Here is a 25,187-nt window from a genome sequence, read left to right as displayed (position 1 = left end):
ATTCTATCATTAAGAACTATCTTAATGGCTGAAAAAGGTGTTTACTTTAACTGAATTGCTCCAAATTATCCTACAAGACAAACTGGGACATGAAGGAAGCAAAATAAGTCAGCACCCTGATCTTCAAGTCAACACAACAAGAGAGATTTTTAAGAACAAACCATGTAATCAGGTTCTTGATTGTTCATCTGTATGTTAACTTCAGTTTAACTTGTATTCAACTGGATCCCTATGAATTTTACTCAGAGTATTTCATTTAATTGGCCACTATTAACATCATTTTGTAGTGCCTCTATGTAATTTTTATTTGTCTGAAGTTGCATAATATGAGTCTCTGTGGGATTACGACTTCCACAATTGGCAGCAAACCAACAACTAAACACTTGTCAGAGCATAATCTAATTAAATATGGTGTACCTCAAGGATCAGCAATGGAAGCACTTCTGTTCTTTTTGATGTTAACAACTTTAGCTTAAATGTGGGTGCTCATAAAATGATCATATTTGCAGTAAACACCACAATTCTTTTAAAAGGGGAAGGCATGATAGAATAACAGCAATCAGTAAACAATGTCACAAAACAACTTAGCAACCAGGCACAGAATAATCAGCTTTTAAAAAGAGTAAAAAAATAATGCACAAAAATTTCACAACACACTGAATAACGATATGTACATCTCATTTCTCCCTACCAATGTTGTGTCAATTGGTACCAGTACAGAAACCAAATTCTTAAGATTATGGCTGCAAAGTGTTGTAAAATGGAATAAGCATATAGACTATCTTAACTTAAAATTGAGCAATACCTGCTATATTCTTTGCTTACTACAATCCTGCTGTAGTGAGGAAACAGTAAAGAGTGCAATATCATTCCAACTTACATTCTCAACTCACATGTGGGGTCACATTTTAGCGAAACTCTAAGGCATCTATCACACTGCAAAAAAGGTCATCAGAATTATGCTTGGTTGCAAATCTAGAGATTCTTGTAAAGCTCTGTCTAAGATCACTAATACCCCTCCTTTACCATGTATCTACATTATGAAAACCCTTATATTCTCTATAAATGACAATCAAGGATAGCAGATTGGGGAAAAATTGTGATATTCATGATCACCAACCAAACTAAACAAAAACTTACATGTTGTATCATATACAGGGTGTTACAAAAAGGTACGGCCAAACGTTCAGGAAACATTCCTCACACACAAATAAAGAAAAGATGTTATGTGGACATGCGTCTGGAAACGCTTAATTTCCATGTTAGAGCTCATTTTAGTTTCGTCAGTACGTACTGTACTTCCTCGATTCACCGCCAGTTGGCCCAATTGAAGGAAGGTAATGTTGACTTCGCTGCTTGTGTTGACATGCGACTCATTGCTCTACAGTACTAGCATCAAGCACATCAGTACATAGCATCAACAGGTTAGTGTTCATCACGAATGTGGTTTTGCAGTCAGTGCAATGTTTACAAATGCGGAGTTGGCAGATGCCCATTTGATGTATGGATTAGCATGGGGCAATAGCCATGGCGCGGTATGTTTGTATCGAGACAGATTTCCAGAACGAAGGTATCCCGACGGGAAGACGTTCGAAGCAATTGATCAGCGTCTTAGGGAGCACGGAACATTCCAGTCTATGACCTGCGACTGGGGAAGACCTAGAATGACGAGGACACCTGCAATGGACGAGGCAATTCTTCGTGCAGTCGACGATAACCCTAATGTCAGCGTCAGAGAAGTTGCTGCTGTACAAGGTAATGTTGACCACATCACTGTATGGAGAGTGCTCCGGGAGAACCGTTTGTTTCCGTACCATGTACAGTGTGTGCAGGCGCTATCAGCAGCTGATTGGGCTCCACGGGTACACTTCTGCGAATGGTTCATCCAACAATGTGTCAATCCTCATTTCAGTGCAAATGTTCTCTTTACAGATGAGGCTTCATTCCAACGTGATCAAATTGTAAATTTTCACAATCAACATGTGTGGGCTGATGAGAATCCGCGCGCAATTGTGCAATCACGTCATCAACACAGATTTTCTGTGAACATTTGGGCAGGCATTGTTGGTGATGTCTTGATTGAGCCCCATGTTCTTCCACCTACGCTCAATGGAGCATGTTATCATGATTTCATATGGGATACTCTACCTGTGCTGCTAGAACATGTGCCTTTACAAGTACGACACAACATGTGGTTCATGCATGATGGAGCTCCTGCACATTTCAGTCGAAGTGTTCATATGCTTCTCAACAACAGATTCCGTGACCGATGGATAGGTAGAGGCGGACCAAGTCCGTGGCCTCCACGCTCTCCTGACCTCAACCCTCTTGACTTTCATTTATGGGGGCATTTGAAAGCTCTTGTCTATGCAACCCCAGTACCAAATGTAGAGACTCTTCGTGCTCGTATTGTGGACGGCTGTGATACAATATGCCATTCTCCAGGGCTGCATCAGCGCATCAGGGATTCCATGCGACGGAGGAAGGATGCATGCATCCTCGCTAACGGAGAACATTTTGAACATTTCCTGTAACAAAGTGTTTGAAGTCACGCTGGTACGTTCTGTTGCTGTGTGTTTCCATTCCATGATTAATGTGATTTGAAGAGAAGTAATAAAATGAGCTCTAACATGGAAAGTAAGCGTTTCCGGACACATGTCCACATAACATATTTTCTTTCTTTGTGTATGAGGAATGTTTCCTGAAAGTTTGACCGTGCCTTTTTGTAACACCCTGTATACAGGGAGAGTCATAAATGAGGAAAAATATGTTGTGCAAATTGTCACACACTGAGCTACAAACATAAATTCGTTTTCCACATGTTCCTATGTCAATAAATGATGGTGCAATTGAATGGTAAAAACCTGGAAATATGAAGTGAACTTTTGGGTGTTACTGTGTGCCGACATTGGCCAAGGGGATAGATCGGCAACAGGGCATAACATGCGCGTGTCGTAGGTAGTCTATCCGCTCACGAGAAGGCGAGACATGCAGTTTCAAGCGACGGTCTGCGTGACAATGCGAGCAATGACAGCATCTACATCTATCTCATACCGGTTATGCTAGCCGGGTATTATGTATTGTGGCTAGTTGGCATAGGGAAAGGAACACGAGGAGGGGCTGCACTACTGTACATGTATGTTTTATAATTTGGTTTTTGTGTCCTGGACTTAGTTTTAGGAAACAAGTACAGAGATGCAGAATACAAAATACAACTATACAGGTATGTAGCAGTTAATACAAACAAACAGAATACAGCTGTAAAAATCAAAACTAACATAAAAATACATGACCAGATGCTGCAGTGGTGGTTTATAATTACTGTTCGAAATGATGGCCACGATGTGTGTGGCAAAATTGAACTCTTCGCATGAAGGATTGCTGAACATGATCCAACACGTCTGTACTCTTTGCGTAATATCACAGGCATGTTGTATTCTGCGTTGAAGGGTGTTGACATCAACAACCTCTTCTTCATAAATCACAGATTTCAGATGGTCCCACAAAAAGAAATCCATGAGATTCAGATCTGGCGATCTTGCGGGCCATGCTACAGGGCCTCCATGACCGATCCATTTCGAAGGGAAGGCATTGTTCAGGTGTCATCACACTGTGCCGCTGAAGTGAGTGGGGGCACCATCAGGCATGTACCACAGGTTCATACCAGAGGCCAAACTAACGTCTTCCAACATTTCCGGTAATGTAGCATCCAGGAAATGAAAGTGCCGCTCTCCTGTAAGCCTTTGTGGTAGCACATGTGGCCCTATGAGATGGTGATCAATAATACCACACCAGATTTTGGCACCACATCGTTGTTGGTACCCTCACATCACTGTGCTGTGGGGGTTTTCTTCTGCCCACTCGTGCCAATTATGCAAATTCACTATACCTCCTTTGTGAAATACGAGGGCTGTTTGAAAAGTCCGTGCAAAATAAAAATTACTTGTGTGTTTGGGGTAAACCTTTTTTTATTTTTTGACGTAGTCTCCTTTTAGACTTATACACTTTGTCCAGTGCTGTTCTAATTTGTTGATCCCTTCCGAATAATAGGAATTGTCCAAGTCTGCAAAATAGCTATTAGTTGCTGCAATCACCTCCTCGTTTGAATAAAATATTTGTCCCACCAGCCACTTCGTCAAACTGGGGAACAAATAGTAGTACGAGGGAGCCAAGTCTGGAGAATAGGGGGATGTGAAACGAGTTGGAATCCTATTTCCATTAATTTTGTGACCACAACCGCTGAGGTGTGTGCTGGTGCATTGTTGTGATGGAAAAGGGCTTTTTTGTGGTACAATCACCGGCCCTTTTCTTGTAGCTCGGTTTTCAAACGGTCCAATAGTGATGAATAATATGCACCTGTAATAGTTTTACCCTTTTCCGGATATTTGATGAGGATTATATCTTGAGAATTCCAAAAGAGAGTCGCCAAAACCTGTTCGGTCGAAGGAATGGTCTTTGCCTTTTTTGCTGCAGATTCTCTCTTGGTAACCGATTGTTTAAATTGTTCTTTGGTCTCAGGAGTATAGAAATGTATCCATGTTTCATCCACAGTGACAAAATGATGCTTAAAGTCCTGTGGTTTCTTCCTGAACAGCTGCAAGGCATCATTGCAACACTTTACATGATTCCATTTTTGGTCAAGTGTGAGCAATCTCGGAACCCATCTTGCGAATAGCTTTCTCATGTCCAAATGTTTGTGCAAAATATTATGTACCCATTCATTCAAGATCCCCACAGCACTACCAATCTCATGCATCTTAACTCTTCGGTCACCCATCACCATATAATGGATTTTTATCAATGATTTCTGGGGTCGTAACCTCCACAGGCCTTCCAGAATGTTCAGCATCACTTGTGCCCATATGGCCACTCCGAAAATTTTGAAACCACTTATAAACTGTTCTAATCAAAGGTGCAGAGTCACTGTAATGTTCATCAAGCTTCTCTTTAGTTTCCTGAGGAGTTTTGCCTTTCATGAAGTAATGTTTAATCACCACACAAAATTCTTTTACATCCATTTTTTGACAATTACTCGACTTCCTTGTTTCACACGAATGCCAAACACAAAGAAATAGACCAATATGGCTGAAACTTGGTGTGCATTCTATCCAAAGATGCTACTAACTAAACATGACCTCAATATGTGCCGGTGGTGCCATCTCTTGGACTTTGCATGGACTTTTCAAACGCCCCTCGTAGGCTTCGTCGGTGAACAATATTGTTCATGAAAAATGCTGGTCATGGATCTGACGCCATAGGATAAAGTTGCAGAAGTCCTCCTTTGGTAGTCTTCCGGCAATAATGCCTGTACCTATGCATGCGAAAGGGATTGTAACGGGTTCTATGGAGTACTTGCATAACAGTAGATTGTGACATTCCGACCGCAGTGACGAGAGACCTGGTACTTATTGTTCTGTCCTCCGCGACAGTTTGTAACACTTTTTGTTCGTCATCTGCACTGTATGCCGATGGTCAGCCATGACCACTAAATCCTGGAGGTGCTACACATGCACCATACTCCCTCAAGTGCTTGTCCACAGAATAAAATGTTTTTGCGGATGGAAGGCACCGGCTAGGAAACCTCTAGTGATACAGTTGCCTTGCAATGTCAGCTCTTCCATCAGCAAGCCTGTAGGTGAGGTGGATGTCAGCGTATTCCTCGTTTGTGAAACTTGCCACGGTATTGTAGTAACACTGCGACGCAGCCATTAGCAGCTGTCGACACGGTGAGTGTTGGGCGCAGTGAGCAGTGCAGAGGTGTTGTAAACACGTCATTCACGCCGCAGTCTTACTTCTGCCGCTGACCACTCTTTCCACTTACAGGACACACGTTCCCTAAAATAGGATTGCACGCCCCATTACCGCCGGCAACATGTGATTCACAAGTTCCGATATATATTCACATGCATTACGCAGAGATTTTTTTCTTTCTCGTATCTTTCAAATGCTGGCAGATACACATCAGCTCATTGGTGTGTCATGTGTTGTATCTATGGGTGAATGACGTGTCGTGATTATCGTGAGGCTTGTCAGTATCCTGTTCAATGGTTAACAGGTGTTTTTGTTATAAGTACACAGTTCACCGAGGAGAACGAAACTAACAGTGGTGCGTCACGTGTTACGCATAGCAGCATGCGGTCCTCAACATATTTTTCCTCGTTTATGACTCATCCTGTGTAAAAGTAGGGATAATCGAGGGGCTCAACAGAAGGATTTAGATTACAATGCTGACCTTAGTAATAAAAAGGTATTACAAAGCTAAGCTCATACATGCAAACAAGCAGCAAGTGAAAGGCACATAGAAGTTGCTCCAAACACGTGTAAGGCAGCTTGAGAAGTTATTATACAAAACAATTGTTCCACACAGGTATGGCAAACTCTGCTAGGTCCAGAAGAATTGAATGACTACTTTGTCACATCAGTCAGAGAATTTGGAAACAAAATTAAGGCCACAAACACATTTCCAAGGGATCTTTCTTGAAGGGCCTTTGTTTCATTGGGATAGAATAATGCCCAATGACACCTGTAAAACTGTTACCAAATTATCTACTTCCGCAAGTATGGACTGCTACTTAATGTCTGATTATGTTGTTAAATGAAGAGTTCACATTACAAGTAAGCGACTGAGTTTGATTTTTAATGAATGTTTAGAGTATTGGGTTTTTCCGAATCCACTCAAAATCTCAAAAGTTATCCCTAAAATTCAAAAATGGTGATAAACAACTACCCCAGATCTACCAACCACTTTCTATTGCACCAATACTCTCAAAAATATTTGAATCGCTCGTTTGCATTCAACTAAGCAATTATTTTGAAAAGCATGACCTCCTTTACTACAATCTATTTGCAGCTGTTCTGCAAATTGTCACTCAGACATTAATAGCTTACTTGTATTATGTGATCAAGTAAAGCATGTCACTGCATTCATTTTTAACATATTTATAACAAAATTGGAGTATTACGGTGTAGAAAAACCTATATTAGTACTAATTTCTTCCTACCTGAACAACAGAAGACAGTTTGTCTCAATTAGCAATAGACACACCCCCTTAGTAGAAACTGGTACAGGTGCTCCACAGGTCTCTGTCCTTGGCCCCTTCTTTTTCATTGTGGCTGTCACTGACGTGCTTCACTGTGTATAACAATCTGCTATGCTGATGATACAACCTCACTTACTTCACATCACGGCTTCCCAATTCTTGATAAGATTACGCACGGAATTCTTGACTCTGCTTTCAATTGGCCTGCAGCTAGTTAACTTTTTTGTAATCCAGATAAAACCCAAAAGATTATGTTAGCACTGTCTACAAATGTAGATAATAAATGTGTCAAACTCTTACAAACTCAGTTAGGAAAAGTGTATCACCCAAGTGTGTAAAAAGTCTCATAAGCATCCCACCTAATGTGGAAACTAAGTTATGGTCAGCAACAATTATCTCTGTATGACATATTTCACACCCTTTCAGTCACATATATCATATAACCTACTCATATGGGGACATTCTCTTCATACCAGTAACATTTTAAAAGTCCAAACAAATATTGATATGTAATCTACAAGGCTGGTCCTAAATAGCACTGTCACCCTCTTTTCACCAGGCTTAGGGTACTCTTCTTCTTCTTTTTCTTGTGCCTTTGCGCAATATTTTTACAGGGTCGGCATGGTTAAGGTCGGATTTGGCATGGTTAATTTAAGGGGTGGCCATATGGCCTTCCTGCCGCCAGTGGCTTAGGATACTATCAGTGGTAAATCTGTATATCTATGAGTCTGCACTCTTTCTTGAAACGACATTAAAGAATGTGTCATCAGAGAAACAATTATGAATATAACACTAGAAATGAGGCAAATATTAACACTCCAAGACACATGCTAGCAATAACATGAAATTTGCATAAAGTTTCCTCTCACTGCTCAATCCTTGTTATTTTTAAAAAAATTAAAATTAAAATTTTATGACTGTCTACCTAAAGTCCATGCTGCCATATGAAAGCATTTTATGATATAGCCCATGCTAACATTTATATAAAATTATAACTGTATATAAGAAACTTAATTTGTACATATATGAACACTAATTTTAATACTTCGATCACAACTATAAGTTGCTATCACTAAGAAAGCCTATTCTACTGCATGTAGTCAATGACAAATAAAGAATCTGAATCTGAGAGTGGTATAACATTTACCAAATTAACTAAGTCCAAGTCAGTTTCAATAACGGAAACCACAATAGAGTATTTTAGTCACACGCAAGGTGCAATGATTAAGTTGTATGAACTATGTATTCAATTTCTATTTTATATTTATGTAACTTTGAGCCAGATCCATGATATCACTACACAAATTAGTAACGGATAAAAACATTCTGGCGTTACTGTCAAGGTACTCAGCCTTAATGTCTTTATACACTAGGTCAACAATTTACATGCAGATATTGAAGTAACATTAGAAGCAAACTGCCTACTGTAATTTGGAAGTAATGTGCTTATTAGTCAAAAACACTGTTATAAAAAGTAATGTAGTATAATTTCTCACAAAGCTCATAAAATATTCTGAAATATAAGTGCGGCACGAGATGATGTGTAACACACTGTAACTTATGTCTTGGGCAACTTTCATAAATCTTTACAATTTTAATAGCAATTTTGTCAAAACTATCTTTCCAATAATGTAAAATCATTTCTCAGTTATTGTAACATTCCTTACAACTGTGTGACAGTTAACACATAAGTCAATTGTTATGAGTTGGTTGTGTGCTCAGTTCTAGAACAGTTTTTGTTGAGAGCAGTCACAGAAAAAGAGTTCAGGCTACAAAAATGTTAACTGCAGCAATGAGGGATTAAAATCAAAGTTCAGTCATCTGATTACAGAGTAGTTAGAATATGACCCAAATCAACACAGTCCTGTGCCAAAACAATACTTTTCACATGAGAGTTAAATTATACAACCAACTTCCTGAAAACATAAATGCAAACACAGAGGTCAAAATCATTGAAAAATCTTTAAAGTCATATTTACAACATAGCTGCTTTTACTCCAATGAAGAATATTTAAATGTATGAATTGTACTATATACGTATTTATATCTAAAAACAAAGATGATGTGACTTACCAAACGAAAGCGCTGGCAGGTTGATAGACACACAAACAAACACAAACATACATACAAAATTCAAGCGTTCGTAACCAACGGTTGCTACATCAGGAAAGAGGGAAGGAGAGGGAAAGACGAAAGGATGTGGGTTTTAAGGGAGAGGGTAAGGAGTCATTCCAATCCCGGGAGTGGAAAGACTTACCTTAGGGGGGAAAAAAGGACAGGTGTCTGTGTATGTGCGGATGGATATGTGTGTGTATGCGAGGGGGAATAAATACAATTTGACATGCTATTTTCTGCTATCCCATTATTGCTGTAATGTTTAAGGGTCCCAGGTAGTCCCTCAATAATAAACAGTTTTACTCAACTGGGAATGCAATTTTTTTTACACACATTCACTCACCAAATTTTACAAGTATTAAATAACAAAATAGCACCAACAGCTATTTTCTGTGACCTATCTAAGGCATTTGACTGGGTACTGCACAGTATTCTCATAGATAAATTGATATTTCATGCAACTGATGGAGTAGCCAATCCATGGATGGTGTCATATCTAACCAAAAGAAAGCAGAAAGTTGTACTTTGTAATTCAACCAACGTAATCAGGGAACAGCCTCCTGACTAGTGATAAATCATATATGGGGTTCCCTAAGGTTCAATCTTAAGTCTGCTATTGTTCCTCGCACACAAAAACGATCTTCCGTCTAATATACAAGAAACAGAATCATTTCTTATTGCATATGACACTAGTATTGTAATCAATCCAAGCATACATAGAGTAACTGAAGAAATGATATCCACTGTTCTTAAAAGCATCATCAACTGGTTCTCTGCAAGTGGTCTCTCAGTTTAAAATAGACAACAGCATATTCAGTTCTATACGTTTAGAGGTGCTGCACTGATGATTAGTGTCAAGAAATAATAAATAAATTTTTCCGTATCCATACTGATGAGAGTTTAAACTGGAAAAAACACTTAGTTCAGCTCCATTTGCACTTGCAATCATTGCAAATCTTGGAAAGACAAACCAGTAAGCTGATGTATTTTGCAAATTTTCACTCAATAATATCTTATAGAATAATGTTCTGGGTTAACCCATCTTTAACAAAGTCTTCATTTCTCTACAAGGTGCTGTAAGAATAACATGTGGCACTCACCTACAGTTTTGCAGACATCTGTTTAAGAGGTCAGATATTTTGACTACTGCTTCACAGTATAGTTATTATTTCATTACAGTTCAAAACAAACAATAAATTATATAATTCCAATACCAGGAGAAAAAAAAACATTTATTAATCCACATAAGGTTGCCTTCAGCAAAAAAGGGGTGCACAATTCTGCACCCAAAATTTTGATCATTTACTCAATGACATATTATGTCTGACATACAGTGAAGTAAAATTTGAAAACAAACTGAAAATTTGTCTCCTGGTCTACTACTCATATACTGTAGAAGAATTCCTGTTACTGTAATGTGTAAAGGTAGCAGGCAAGAATTACTAACTCAAATCTGTATATTTTAAAAAAGCAGCATTCAGCTATACTTCCACATTAATTTGTTATCTGAATCTAAAATGACCCTGTTCCACTTCATCATCATTTATCATGTAAATGATCTATGGAGCATGAAACAAACTGTCTCCAAATATTTCCGAGAAAATACAAATGTGAAAGGGGTCTGACAATAGGGGTTACTTGTCTACATCTGCTTCTTATAGGTGTCACTGATCGATTACAACAATAGATAGACCAAGAGTTGTCCTAATATGAGGCAGAATTTTAATACTCTGCTTGGAACATAAGCTTAGTTCATTTTACCAACATAATTACTAGAATCTCATCAGTATTTCAGCTTTTTAAACCAACGTCAGTGGTGTAAATACTGTCTACCAAAACAAATGCATTCTATTCAGAATTGTACTAAAAGGCTCACTGTGGTATGACATTGTGGAGAAGTAGGCATAAAGACTAAAATTGATTGCTAATGATATCAAAGTGTTATTTCTGCCACGGCTGATTTCTGGAAGGTTTATTTCTTTTGTCTCAGTGTTTTTATTTTATCAGGGAGTTTCTGAAGTCCCCCCCCCCCCCCCGCCCCCCCCCCCCCAATATCTCTACCACTATGAACATGAATATCTACATTTCTTTCTGTTCAAACTTAAATTGCATTCAAATAAAAGATCCAAGTCCCACTGCAATACATGAAAACTGGTAACAAAAACTTGTTATAAATTTTAGTTTATACATACTTTTCTGACATGCTTTCACAAATATAATACACTCCATCTTAATTTTTGATGTCTAAGGTGCTGAAAATTCCTAGGACTGCTGAGCCCCGCCCCCTCTCGAACTACTCAGACACACACCACAGGTTGATCAACACCATGTGGGCTGGTTGGGGGTCTAAACAGCAGGCTCATCAGACCATTGGTTAACATGAAGTTCATCTGGAGTTAGTGACATCTGCCAGAAATTTAACTGAATTATGAAAGTATGTAGCAGTGCTAAAATCAAGGTATTGAATGCAAAATTGATGCCAGGACTGAAAAATAATTTAGGGAGAAGCAAAATGTTATGGGTCGAGCTATTCCATCAGTCAGAGAAAACAATAAGCCTACCAGGGCTTCTGTGGCAGGAGAAACCTCATCAACATCCAATTCCTGTCAATCTAGTTATGAGAAAGGCAGTTAGAGAGTACAGAATATCTTATGCCAGAGGAAGTGACGAGGTTAAAAATGTAATTGGCATTAGTCTGACAGAAAATAACAACATAAAGTCAGAGAAATAATCAGGATGTCAGGTATGTGGATGGGGCCAGGGGAGTGTTTTCCTGTGGTTCTGCATATGTTGGAGGCCATCCTTCCCACAGCCATCTCACCCACAAAACACAACAGTCACAGTGCTAAAAAGAGAAAGAACACTATCCATCGGAGATTTACCCCTACAAATGAAAATAGGTAAGGCAGAAAACCCAACACCTTAGATCCATCATGGACAGGAGACATTGGCTGGTTAAGTAATTGTCAATATCAATGAAATTCTCCGAAAGCCGTATTACTAAGATGTTATTTTATTTTGGAAGCTACCAGTTTCAGCATTTCACTATGCCGTCTTCAGGCCCCATACGCATCTCTCCAAATAAACAATAATGTCATATAGTGTCACAAATCCCTGGATGTCATGAATTCAAACGTTTCACAGGTCCTTCATTTGAAGACTTGATAGCAAGTCTTTTTAGCAATGGTTGCGGGACTCAGCTGTTCAACAGAGGATGTCAAATTAAACACCTTTCAGTTGTCATCCTTGTTTGACTGGGCAACCAGTTTCAGCATTTCACTATGCCATTTCAGGCCTCTGACCGATGTGTAGGAATATTCTACCTCAATTGTGATCAAAATAGGGGCCAGCAACACTGGTAGTAGTAGATATTTGTTACAGTGACCACTTCAACCCTCACCTGCTGACTTTGAGGCAGGTGATGGTTGAAGTGGTCACTGTAACAAATATCTACTACTACCAGTGTTGCTGGCCCCTGTTTTTAATCACAAGCAAGGTAGATTATTCCTACATGTCGCTCAGCTCAGGGGCCTGAAGATGGCATAGTGAAATGCTGAAACTGGTTTCCCAATAACCCAATAAAATAAAGCTGACAATAGATGGTTGAAAGGTGTTTAATTTGACATCATCCAGAAATTAGTTGAGCTATATAACATTATCGTTTATTTGGAGAGATGCATATGGGGCCTGAAGATGGCATAGTGAAATGCTGAAACTGGTACGCTCCAAAATAAAATAAAGTAACATCTTAGTAAGATTGCAGTTGGAGGATTTCATTGATACTGACAGTTACATCTAAAAGCAGAGAAAAATTAATCCATGTACCATGTTGAGGATCTTATAGCGTGTGATGGTAAAAGGTGCATCACCAAGTTGTTGATGAGAAGCACCTAGGACTGGGTACGATATGCCGAATTAATTAAGATGGAACTGCCTCATAATTTTAAGGAAAGAGAGTTTGTCAAGTACATTTTGAGTATTTTCCACACAAAAAAATCACTTAAGAGAGAACCCTTCATCTGTTTGGGCACAAAGACCAATTACGGCAATGACTGTGTGCAAGTCACTTGATTTTGTTTTTCTCCCATGGCACAGCCAAGAATGGAAAATTCCTCGAGTCATAAAAACTGGCGATGAACTGCGGTCGGTCTGACAACAATGCAAGGATCTTGCACACACTAGCTGATAACTTTGGTTGTTTCATAACACCAAATATCTCCCATGATGCCGCTTACTCCAAATGAGATCTCTTCCCACCCAGTCAGAGCAAAGGCCACCTGGCATGATGGTCACTGCATAGAGGGTCGGTGCTTCCATATGGACAAACACCTGCTCTTTGGCATGTGAGGGGAGATGACAGCTTGGGCATTAATAGTGTAATTCTTGCTTGTACAGGAGGGCTGCAACCGTTTGAGCGTCTGATGACGATCCCCCCTCCCTCCATACCATACTGCGTACTGAGCAAGTTTCCCCATACAGCCTACACAATCTGTAAAACAATTTTGAAGAGGTGGAGGTCAAACTGAATTACATGGTGTAATGTGAGGGAACGATGAGAGAGAAGCCAGAATTGATCTCCTATAAGCAAGCAGAGAATTGGACCTAGAGATTAAGTCGGAACAAAGATATAGTCAGAGTAAAATGGTAGCACAGGAAAGGAAGAAGTACTACAATGGCTTGAGGCTTGTACGCTCAAAAAACCTGAGAGGTTTGTGGGGGAGTAATGACTTATTCCCCAGGAACAGCTTGCATAGATTTAGTCCAGACAAACTCAAAATCTTAGAGAGAGAAGAAAAGGAAGGAGTTAAGATTAGTGTTTTAATTGCCATTGACAATCAGGTCATTAGGGACAGAGCACAGGCTAGGTTTGGATAAGGAAATTAGCCATACTGTTTCCAAAGGCAACTGTCATTAGCGATTTAATGAAACCATGGACAACCTGAACCTTGATGGAAATTCAATTGCAGTCTACCTGAATTTGAATTGGTGTCTGATCAGTGTGCCATCTTGCTTACTGTTTGGTCACAGGTTTGTTTAGTAAGTGTGAGAGAATTGCAGAGATACTCATGATACTTTAATGCTAAAGGCTACAACAGATATATTTTATCACACAGAGGTTCACTGCTAAAATTCTAAGAGCATACACTCATGAAGTATCAGGCAACATTTTAATTCCTCCAATACACACCTCACAGAATGAAATGGAGAAAGGAGGAGTTGCCACATTCATCAGGAACTGTCATAAATTTAAGAACATAGACATTCATAAATTTTGCCTAGAACAGCATATGGAAGCATGTGCAACAGAATTAGATTTTCACAAAAAATCTTTCATAATATTAAGTGTATATCGAGCACCTGCAGGTAACTTTAATCTGTTTGTAAACCACCTTGAAGCTGTACTGGCCCATTTAACAACCAAAAACAAAGAAATAGTGGTTGCTGGTGATTTCAATGTAGATTTCCTTAAAGACTCTCCCAATAAGAACCTATTTGAGTTAGTAACACTATCATTCAACTTAATTCCCACAGTAAAGTTCCCCACTAGGATAACCACTTGCTCACAAACAGCCATTGATAATATCTTTATAGAAAAGTCAAATGAACAAAATTATATTACAAAACCAATAGTCAATGGCCTCTCAGACCATGACATGCAGTTCCTTCTGTTAAATGTTAATACTGAACAGGATATAAAATCTGTTAAATCTGAGCTCAAGAGGGTAATCAGTAAGCCAAAAATTGATTATTTTAGGACACTCCTCAGAGACATTCACTGGACTGATGTTTACAGTGCTCATGGCATGAATGAAAAATATAACATTTTTGCTAATAAAGTGCTTACCTTATTTGAACACTGCTTTCCCCCAAAACTTACCAAGGTTAGAGCAAAGTCTACAAAGAAGCCATGGATTACTCGAGGAATAGGGGTATCTTGTAAAACAAAAAGAAAACTGTATCTGTCAATCCGAAACATTTCCAATGTTGATGCTATAGCACATTATAAGAAATACTGCAAAATATTAAAGACTGTAATACGGATGTCAAAGCAAATATATTACAAGGAAAAGATAGTCATATCAGATAACAAAATAAAGACAATATGGGATATAGTGAAGGAGGAGACCGGTAGAACCAGACATGAAGAGGAACAAATAGCATTAAGAGTAAATGATGCATTGGTGACAGATGTGTATAGTGTTGCAGAACTTTTTAACAAACATTTTATAACTGTTACTGAAAAGATGGGGTTGTCAGGTTCGGTAGATGCTGCTATGGATTACCTTAGACCAGACATTTCAAGTAACTTCCATAATATGAATTTGACCCTCACTACCCCAACAGAAATAATGTCCATCATAAAATCTTTAAAATCAAAAACATCTAGTGGGTATGATGAAATATCAACAAAGTTAATTAAAGAATGTGATTCTGAGCTATGTAACATATTAAGCTATCTGTGTAACCAGTCGTTTATCAGTGGAATATTTCCCGAATGGCTGAAATATGCTGAAGTTAAGCCACTGTTTAAGAAGGGAGATAAAGAAATAGCATCAAATTTCCGTCCAATTTCACTGTTGCCAGCATTCTCAAAAATTTTCGAAAAAGTAATGTACAGTCGTCTTTATAACCATCTTATCTCAAATAACATACTGTCAAAGTCACAGTTTGGATTTCTAAAAGGTTCTGATATTGAGAAGGCTATCTACACTTACAGTGAAAATGTACTTAATTCATTAGACAAAAAATTGCAGGCAACTGGTATATTTTGTGATCTGTCAAAGGCATTTGACTGTGTAAATCACAATATCCTTTTAAGTAAACTAGAATATTATAGTGTAACAGGAAATGCTGCAAAATGGTTCAAATCTTATATCTCTGGCAGGAAACAAAGCATGTTATTAGGAAAGAGACATGTATCAAGCTATCAGGCATCATCCAACTGGGAACTAATTACATGTGGGGTCCCACAAGGTTCCATTTTGGGGCCCTTACTTTTTCTTGTGTATATCAATGACCTTTCATCAGTAACATTACCAGATGCCAAGTTTGTTTTGTTTGCTGATGATACAAACATTGCAATAAATAGCAAATCAAGTGTAGTCTTAGAAAGATCAGCCAATAAAATATTTGTAGACATTAATCACTGGTTCCTAGCCAATTCTTTGTCACTAAACTTTGAAAAAACACACTACATGCAGTTCAGAACTTGTAAGGGGTGTCCCAAGAGTATATGTCTAACATATGATGACAAGAAGATAGAAGAAGTGGACGGTGTTAAATTCTTGGGATTACAGCTTGATAATAAATTCAACTGGGAGGAGCACACCACAGAACTGCTGAAGCGTCTTAACAAATCTCTGTTTGCAATGCGAATTTTGTCAGACATAGGGGATATAAAAATGAAAAAGCTGGCATACTATGCTTACTTTCATTCCATAATGTCATATGGGATTATTTTCTGGGGTAATAAATCAAGCCAAGCTAAAGTTTTCCGGGCACAAAAACGTGCAGTAAGAATTATATGTGGTGTGAACTCAAGAACATCCTGCAGAAGCCTGTTTAGGGAACTAGGGATACTAACTACAGCTTCCCAATATATTTATTCCTTAATGAAATTTGTCATTAAAAATACATCACTTTTTCAAACCAACAGCTCAATTCATGGAATCAATACTAGAAATAAGAATAATCTTCACAAGGATTTAAAGTCACTTAGTCTTGTACAAAAAGGTGTGCATTATTCAGGAACACACATTTTCAATAACTTGCCAGCAGCCATAAAAAGCTTAACAACCAATGAAATTCAGTTTAAGAGAAGCCTAAAGGATTTATTGGTGGCCAACTCCTTCTACTCCATTGATGAATTTCTGAGGAAAACCAACTGATTTGTATATAAGTACAACATAACTTCTGCACAATTTCAGTGCAGTAATGTGTTCACTGAAAATTTGTGTGTGTGTGTGTGTGTGTGTGTGTGTGTGTGTGTGTGTGTGTAAGTATAATCTAACTTCTGCACCATTTCAGTGCAGTAATGTGTTCATTGTAAATAAGTATTACAGTAGTTGTATTACATGTTTCTTACCTTATAAATAAATATAAAACTTTTTTATTTTAAATTCAGTGCAATAGTATTTGTAAAATGACTCTTAGTGTTCATTAAAAAATGACGATCATTCCACTTGGGACCTGTGGAATGGTACATTAGCTTATTTGTTTTAGTTTAAATATTTGTCATGTATTGTTGTTTTTCTGACATGTTCCACATCCTGGAGGACCTCCTCACTACGGATCAATTGGAATGAAAGTAAATCTAATCTAATCTAATCTAATAATGAGGAAACTGGAAAAAAGACATTCTGACTCGTCATTTCCACAGACAGTTCATGTATATGATAGGAAAATAGAGGTAATGGTGGTGGTAGGGGTGGGTGGGGTTAGTATGGGGGAAGGGAAGGAGGGAGGGAGGGGCAGGGAGAGTGAGCAGCAACAGAAGTACCCAGTATTAGTGGAACTAGTTACCTATACCACTTATCTATGTCAGCATTCAGAGTTAAACAAAGGATTACAAAAATACCAGTCTCACCGTCAGATCTGACCTGGGCCAGTGACAAGCACACCATACACTTATCTAACTTGAAAATATGTACTACATCAACTAGTGCTGCAAATTAACAAGTAAGGCTTTAGCTTTATTTAACAAACTCATTCATAATGGTATCTCAGTAATTAAAGTATTTATGGTTGCTCAGAGTATGTGCTGATAATAATGCAGATACAAACCTAACTCTTTCATTATCCCCACAACATAATGGTTCTTTGGGTGTATTACAGATCCTCCAGTTTCATACTCAAAACCATCAACATTTACAGTTGCCAATCTGCCTCCAATAGCTCCTTGTTCATAAACGTCTATTTTAATTCCTTTTGGTCCAAAGAGTTTTCTTAAGAAATACGCTGCTCCTGTTCCACCAATACCTCCACCAATAACTCCTGCAAGTGAGTGATGTGCTTTAGTTCATATTCTTTAATCATCAGACTGACAACAGATTAATAGTGACAAAGAAGGGCAAGTTTTCGAAAAATTTTTGATTTGTTTTGGCAGGACACTATATCCTGTACCTTGTTATGAAGCATAAATTTTTAAGCGCTTTAAAACTAAGTGACAGTTGACCCCCTCCCCTCCAAATTAATCTAATAACAGACTGAAACCCAAATAATTCATATCTGTAAATTAACATGGATTATTGTAATTCAAGTACAAACAATGTGTACCAAACACCTAAACAATTCAAACTTTTAGAAATTGAATATGGTTTGTGGATGTGCGTACTGCTGAGTGAAAATAAATGACCAGAGGCTGGTGAATTTATTGTTTCTTGCACGATGCAAAATTATGGAGAAAATTCTTACAAAAGGGACAAAAGCAAAAGGCTTGGACTGTCTGTAGTATCTGGTAAAACGGTGTTTCATGCATTTCGTATCAAGCTGTAACACATACAAAGCAACGGCAGTTCACCAGTTACGTGGAACAGAAATTATACGAAAATCCACAGGTGGTAAATGTATTTTTCTATTTTTTTAACACACAGTGCACTTGTCGTCACGTTTCTAAACTTTGACACCGACTAATAGAGTATATTCTCTTGTCCTCTACGGCCTGAGTGTCCAACGAATGACCGCGCGGGTTAGGAACTTAATTCTCATTTCTCTACCATTCGGCTCCCACAGTTTTACTTTTAGGGGTGCCCGTATCTGCAGAACGCCTTACTAACATATCTCTTAAACCACTGTGGATACTACAGAAGAAAGTTTACGAAGGCTGAATGAGATTCGGTTGCAGTTGTAAACTTCAGCTGTCATTATCTATTCGTTTTACCGGCATACTAGCATACAATACATAGTTTCAAATTGCACCTTACAGAAAATCGGCATTCGATTCCCTGAACCGTACCTATTCTCGGTACTGCAGCATTAACTCCCAGTTGCAAGCAAAAGCTCAGCAGAAATATACGAAACACCTGCTTCCCTCTCATTATTAACAGCTACACCTGACCTATCTCCAAACTTCACACAGTGCCTTCTGCGTTCTGCCTGGTATAGGTAAACGCAATTGACTTGACGGAGGTCACTAACGGCAATCGACCCATCGAAGTAGATGAAGTTGGGGCAGCAGGAGGCAAACACGGGCATAAGCGGCCCGCGTGCTTTCTCCTTTGCCCCGCGATTGTTTTATCATTCGGAATTATTTTAATTTAGTGACAAAACTGAAATACGAGTAACAACTACACAACTACAACTGAAGAAACACCGATCGTGACGTCAATTACCACCAGTGTGCCACAAGTGTCGGCCGATCCAGCGAAACAAGTTATTCTGCGTCTAAGGTGCTACACGCAACAACTATTGTGTTTTCAATTTCGGAAACTACGACGGTTTTTTTATTTAACGCACTCGAGTTCACAAAGCTAAATAGCGCGTGTGCAACACAATAATAATTTCGGTGTTGTAGCACTTACAATCTGGAATCAAGTGTATTGTGGTAGGCGGTGCAAATGACGTTTACTGCAACTAAAGCAGTCCTGCAATGAGGGTTTTGAAAGATTAACTTCGAAATAACCCACAGATTATGTTCTTTCTTGTTGCCATTCCATCGAGGCATGATTTAATAGAAAAATCGTGTGTTAATATTGAAATAAAGAACATTGACAGGAAACTACAAAAAACTTATAAATTATTTCGCAATCCCACTATTATACTAGTTGACAGCTCTGCAAGAGAGCACTTCAAAACTCAAAACAAGGATAAAGAAGCCATGTGTGCAAAATAATAAAAGCTGTTATGTCAACAAGTAAAGTACACAACATTCTAATTCCCTTGCCAGCAGTGGCAAGTTTCGTAGACCCAACAATACCTGTGCAAATCAATCAACAGTATTACGGTACTACAACAAACCAGGTACAGCAACAGTGATCTTGAAATCTCAAAACATACCCATCAAACTTACTACTACTGTCCCCCTGTATTCATCAGCAGCAGTGTCAGTAACTTCATCTGCTGTTGTCCTTCCATCAGTGGCTCAAGACCTTTCGTCAGTATTAGTCTCGTCGCAGCCTTCAGCAGTGCAAGACCCTTAGCCATCTCATGTGCCTCCACCACCATCAGCAGTCACAGAGGCAAGCAGACGAAGCAATGGAAACGCACACCTCTACAAGATTATTGGTACCTGGCCTCAGTTCCAGAACTAACTTAAGTCAGAAACCTGCAAGTACAATTCATATAATCTCTAATTGCAATTTATAACAAAACAGTGACTGTAAAGATGGCGCCGGTAGGATTTTGTGGTGATAGGATACTGCAAAATCAGTTGAAATGGAATGATTCTTCGCGCAGAAAGTGTAAAAAACTTGTAGTCAAAGGAATTCGGCGCATTAAGTGCAACTTTTGGTTACATGAGAAGCACGCAAACATGTGTCTGAAATTTATAAATGACGAATTTTAGTGTACATGCCTCGACAAGTGCAAAGTGTCTTGCCAAAGATGATCTACAAATGAATAGGTTGAGCTCAAAAATATTCAGTAAGATGTTCATTGATACTTGCCAGGTACTAAAAAGTAAGGTAAACTGATAAGTAGTGATGGGGGTGAAAAAACTTGTGTAGCATTAAGAAACACAAAACCAAACCAATATCTGGAAAGAAATGTGTTAAAGCCCATAACTAATAGTCAAAGTAGGTATGTTATCCACTTGAATATAAATGGTTTAAACACTGATGTTTCAAACAGTAAAATCTCCAACATAGATGAACTGGAAATCATTCTGTCAGAATGTGCATATATTAGAGTTGTTTGTTTAAATGAGCACTAGTTTACTGAGGACACAATTAAAATTCTAAACAAGATAGGGAACTTCAGGTTAGCAAGTAGCTTTTGCAGAAGAAACAAGTCATGTGGACGCTCATGTATACTTCTACACAATGTTAAAAATTATGAGACCAGAACTGTTTTAATGATTTAAATGAAGAATGTGTGTTTGAGAGCTGTTGTGTAGAAATAGTGGACTCACTAGCAAATGTTATAATAATCTCAATATACGGAATTCTAGGGACATCAACAACAGAACTATTCTTATCTAAGCTTCAAATTATGCTAGAAGACCTTCGTAGAGAAAAAAAGTAATAGTTGCTGATTTTAATATTGATATCACATGTGATAGTAGCCACACTTCAAGATTCACTGACTTAGTAAAGAAATATGGTTTCAAACTGAATTTCTTTGAATCCACCAGAGACAATGGGTAACCAGAAACATGTATTAACTATGTTCTAACTAATTATGTACAGGAAGATGTGTACAAATTTTGTCTAGATATAGGTATTTCAGGTCATTGTTCATTGAGCTGCCACAGACAGACACGAAAATTTCATGTATGAGAACCCATATGAGCAGGAACTTTAGCAAAGAAAACTTGCTAACATTTAGTGAAAAGCTAAAAGAGAAAACATTGCCTTTTGATCATTGTAAATCAAGTGAAAAAAACTTGGAGAAATTCTTAAATAGTTTTCTTGGTGTCTTTAATGAAACATTTCCACCTAAACTCTGCAGAAATAAAATAACAAATAAAGTAAAGAGGATTACCCAGGGCATAAAAATTTCCAGTGTAAGGAAAAACTGCACAGAGAGCTAAAATATAATAATAAAGATATTGATTTCATTAAATATGTTGGCCTCTATAAAACTATACTTAAAAGAGTTGTGAGGGCAGGAAAACAACTGGCAAGTAACAGGCTAATTTTAAATAAAAGAAATATATGACAAAGGCTGTATGGTCAGCCATTATATCTGGGTTAGGTGTTAAAGCCTGTGACCAAAAAATTTCAAAAATTGACATTGAAGGAAACACTATTGTAAATCCAACTCAAATACCAGAGTACGTTAATGAATTCTTTATAAATGTAGCAGTCTGATGTAGATGTAACAGATTATCACAACAAAGTTAATCCCTTTGGCCTAGGTGAAAAATCTGAAAACTTTACAAAATTCTCAAAAGTGTCTGTGGAGGATGTAGAAATGCTATTCTAACATTAAGACACAAAAAATCTGCAGATTGGGATGGAATACCCACCAAGGTTATTAAAGTGATACGCAATAGAACTGCAAACCCACCAGCTCAAATAACATATCAATGTTTTGAAGAGGGCTGTTTCCCAGAGGTACTGAAATATGCTGAAGTCAAACCACTCTTCAAGACAGGATCAAGAAGGATCATGGGAAATTATCGTCCTATCTCGATTCCTCTAGTCCTATCTAAAATATTTTAATAACTTGCTATTGTACAAATCCAAAACATTACAAAATATTGTTATTTTAAACAATAAATTTGGTTTTCAGCAGGGGAAAACCACCATACATGCAATTAACAGTTTCACTAAGAAAATAAGTACATGATTAGACAAGAGAAATAAGGTGGTAGGAATTTTCTACGACCTCAGAATGGTGTTTGATTCTGTAAACCATGCATTGCTTGTTTACAAACTTGAAAAGTATATCGTTATTGGCAGTGCCCTACAATGGCTTAAATACTGCTTATGCAACAGGAAGCAAAGAAATAGCATCTCTTCAAATGGCAAATATTATTTTTCTGACTGGAAAAAAAATATCTCAGGGTGTTCCACAATGTTCCAAATTAGGCCCAGCCCTATTTCCCTTTTTTGTTAATGACTTACCTTTAAATATCAACTCCCCGTCAGTTCTGTTCATAAATGATACTTCTGTCTTAATTGAAGATCAGGATTCAGGAAAAATTCCCAAATCTGTTATCAGTACGCTCAGCGCCTAAGAAACTTGGTTTCAGCTATTTGGGTTGAATCTAAACATATCTAAGACTGACGTAATGCAGGTCAAAACCAAACAGTCAAAATGTGAGCACATTAAGATTGTACACAACAATCAAGATATAGAAGAAGTAAGCTCAGTCAAATTCTCAGGTATAAATGTACATAAATATTCGAGCTTACAGGCACACATTGAATACCTGGCAAACAAACTGAGCAACTTTGCGTTTGCAATGCGAATATTATCAACTGCAGCTGATATGGGCACATGAAAAGTAGCATATACAAGCTACTTTGAATCCATTATTAGGTATGGTATTGTTTTTTGAGGTAACTCAACGAACATTGTTGTGGATACTAAAAATACAGAAAAAATCATTTGGAATATGTGCACTGCAAATCACAAAGAACCATGTCGGCCATTATTTAGAAAACTTAAAATATTAACTCTGCCATCCTTATACATATATGAGATTATTATATTTTTGTACACCAGACATGAATTGTTTGAGGCAAACCATTTTGTCCATTCACATGAGACTAGAAAGAAAGCATATTTTATGTTCCCCACCCACTACCTCAGACTGTACGCCCAGGGACCTCTGTAGATGGGAATGAAAATTTGTAATAGATTAAAGGGGAACAAGTTCATGCAGATGAATTTAGGTTCACTTAAAATAAAGCTATATGAGGTACTGACACTGAAGTGTTATTACTCAGTGGATGAATTCATGCAGGATAAACTGGAAATTTGAGCTGGATACAGTGTGTTACATATTCCAAGAAATACCCTATTAGTGTTATTATTTACTGTAGTGCTATTATTTATTAATGTAAAATTCATTGTAACAGAATTATAAATGTTAGACATTTTTCCTGTACACAAACCAAACTGTTTGAAATGTACATCATGAGCTGAATAAAACACAATTCAACAATTCATAATAAAGAGTTTAGGAAATGGCAAGCTTTGCATTTTTCACCAGAACAGAATAGTTCTAAGAAACAAACTGGACCAGTTGCCTGTTTGCATTAATAACAGCAATACAGTAAACAATGTCCATATGTTATGTTTTACTGAACATCATTTGAAAGAAATGACTGATATTGTAAAACTATATAACTACAAATTAGCAGTTTTTACACTACTTATGCAATGGATAAAGATGGAGTAATAACATATATTAAAAATAATACAGTGTACAAGTCTATAGATGTGAGAAATTATTGTGTTGATCAACATTTTGAGGCCTGTTGCATTGAATTCCACGTCAATACTCTACCTTTTTATCTGCTTACTGTTTACTGATCTCTCTCAGGGAAGCATAATACATTCCTGAAACAAGAAGAATTACATTTAACTTGCCTGTTCTCAAACACCAAATAAGTTATCATGCTTGGTGACGTTAACGTAAATTTTCTTACTTGTAGTAAAGATAAAACAGATTTTCAAAACATAATGAGGTCTTTTAATTCAATGGCAGTTGTTGACTTCCCCACAAGAGTTACAGAGGACTGCAGAAACCTGATTGACTTAATCTTTGCACACTGTTACAGGATTGATGATATATGTGTAACACATAGCTTAGAAAACCTTTCTGACCACGATGGGCAACTGTTAAAAATGAATGAAGTAAGTCATGTTAACAAGAGTAGTTTTATCAATAGATCTTGTAGACTAATTAACACTGAGGATCTAGAAACCTCCAGCTGATATTTGCAACAGTTATAATGGGACACTGTATATAAGCTTAAAAATATCAGAGATAATTTTAACCTATTCCTGAATGAATTTGTTACAGCTTTCGTAGGTGTATTTCCTAAGAGAATTTCAAAGAACACCCACCTGAGTGAGTACAGGAAACAGTGTCTCACTAAGGAAATCAAAACACCCATAAAACAAAGAGAATGTGTAATCTCCAAATAACTTACAGGTTTGCTGCCGGGTGACGTCGTCTACCATGGCCGATATTTCGACAGGAACACACCCTGTCATTCTCAAGGCAGAGCTTAGGAGGGAAGCTTGTCGTGTGTTGACTGGGGCCCGTCCACCCAAGTGTAGCGTTACAGCAGCTGAGGTGTCTGCTTTACGTTCACTCAGAATGGATCCTGATATTGTTATCTTACCAGTGTACAAGGGCAATGCCACGGTTTTGTTGAACAAGCACGATTACATTCAAAAGATGATGTGTCTACT

General features: G+C 37.8%; 1 protein-coding gene across 1 annotated transcript in view; it reads right to left on the bottom strand.

The window, feature by feature from the left end:
• The window catches only part of LOC124783015 (prenylcysteine oxidase-like), an 85,219-nt gene extending 65,941 nt beyond the window's left edge, over window positions 1–19,278 (bottom strand). The window contains exons 1-2 of the mRNA XM_047253990.1: window positions 19,111–19,278; window positions 17,940–18,149 (exon numbers count right to left, since the gene is read on the bottom strand). Coding sequence (XP_047109946.1) covers window positions 17,940–18,149; window positions 19,111–19,192 — 292 coding nt within the window. The 5' untranslated portion in view covers window positions 19,193–19,278. The remainder of the gene's footprint in view (window positions 1–17,939; window positions 18,150–19,110) is intronic.
• Between the last annotated feature and the right edge of the window lie 5,909 nt (window positions 19,279–25,187).

The sequence above is a fragment of the Schistocerca piceifrons genome, chromosome 1 (assembly GCF_021461385.2).
Source record: "Schistocerca piceifrons isolate TAMUIC-IGC-003096 chromosome 1, iqSchPice1.1, whole genome shotgun sequence".
Classification (NCBI taxonomy): Eukaryota; Metazoa; Arthropoda; class Insecta; order Orthoptera; family Acrididae; genus Schistocerca; species Schistocerca piceifrons.
This window is presented reverse-complemented; position numbering and strand designations above follow the sequence as displayed.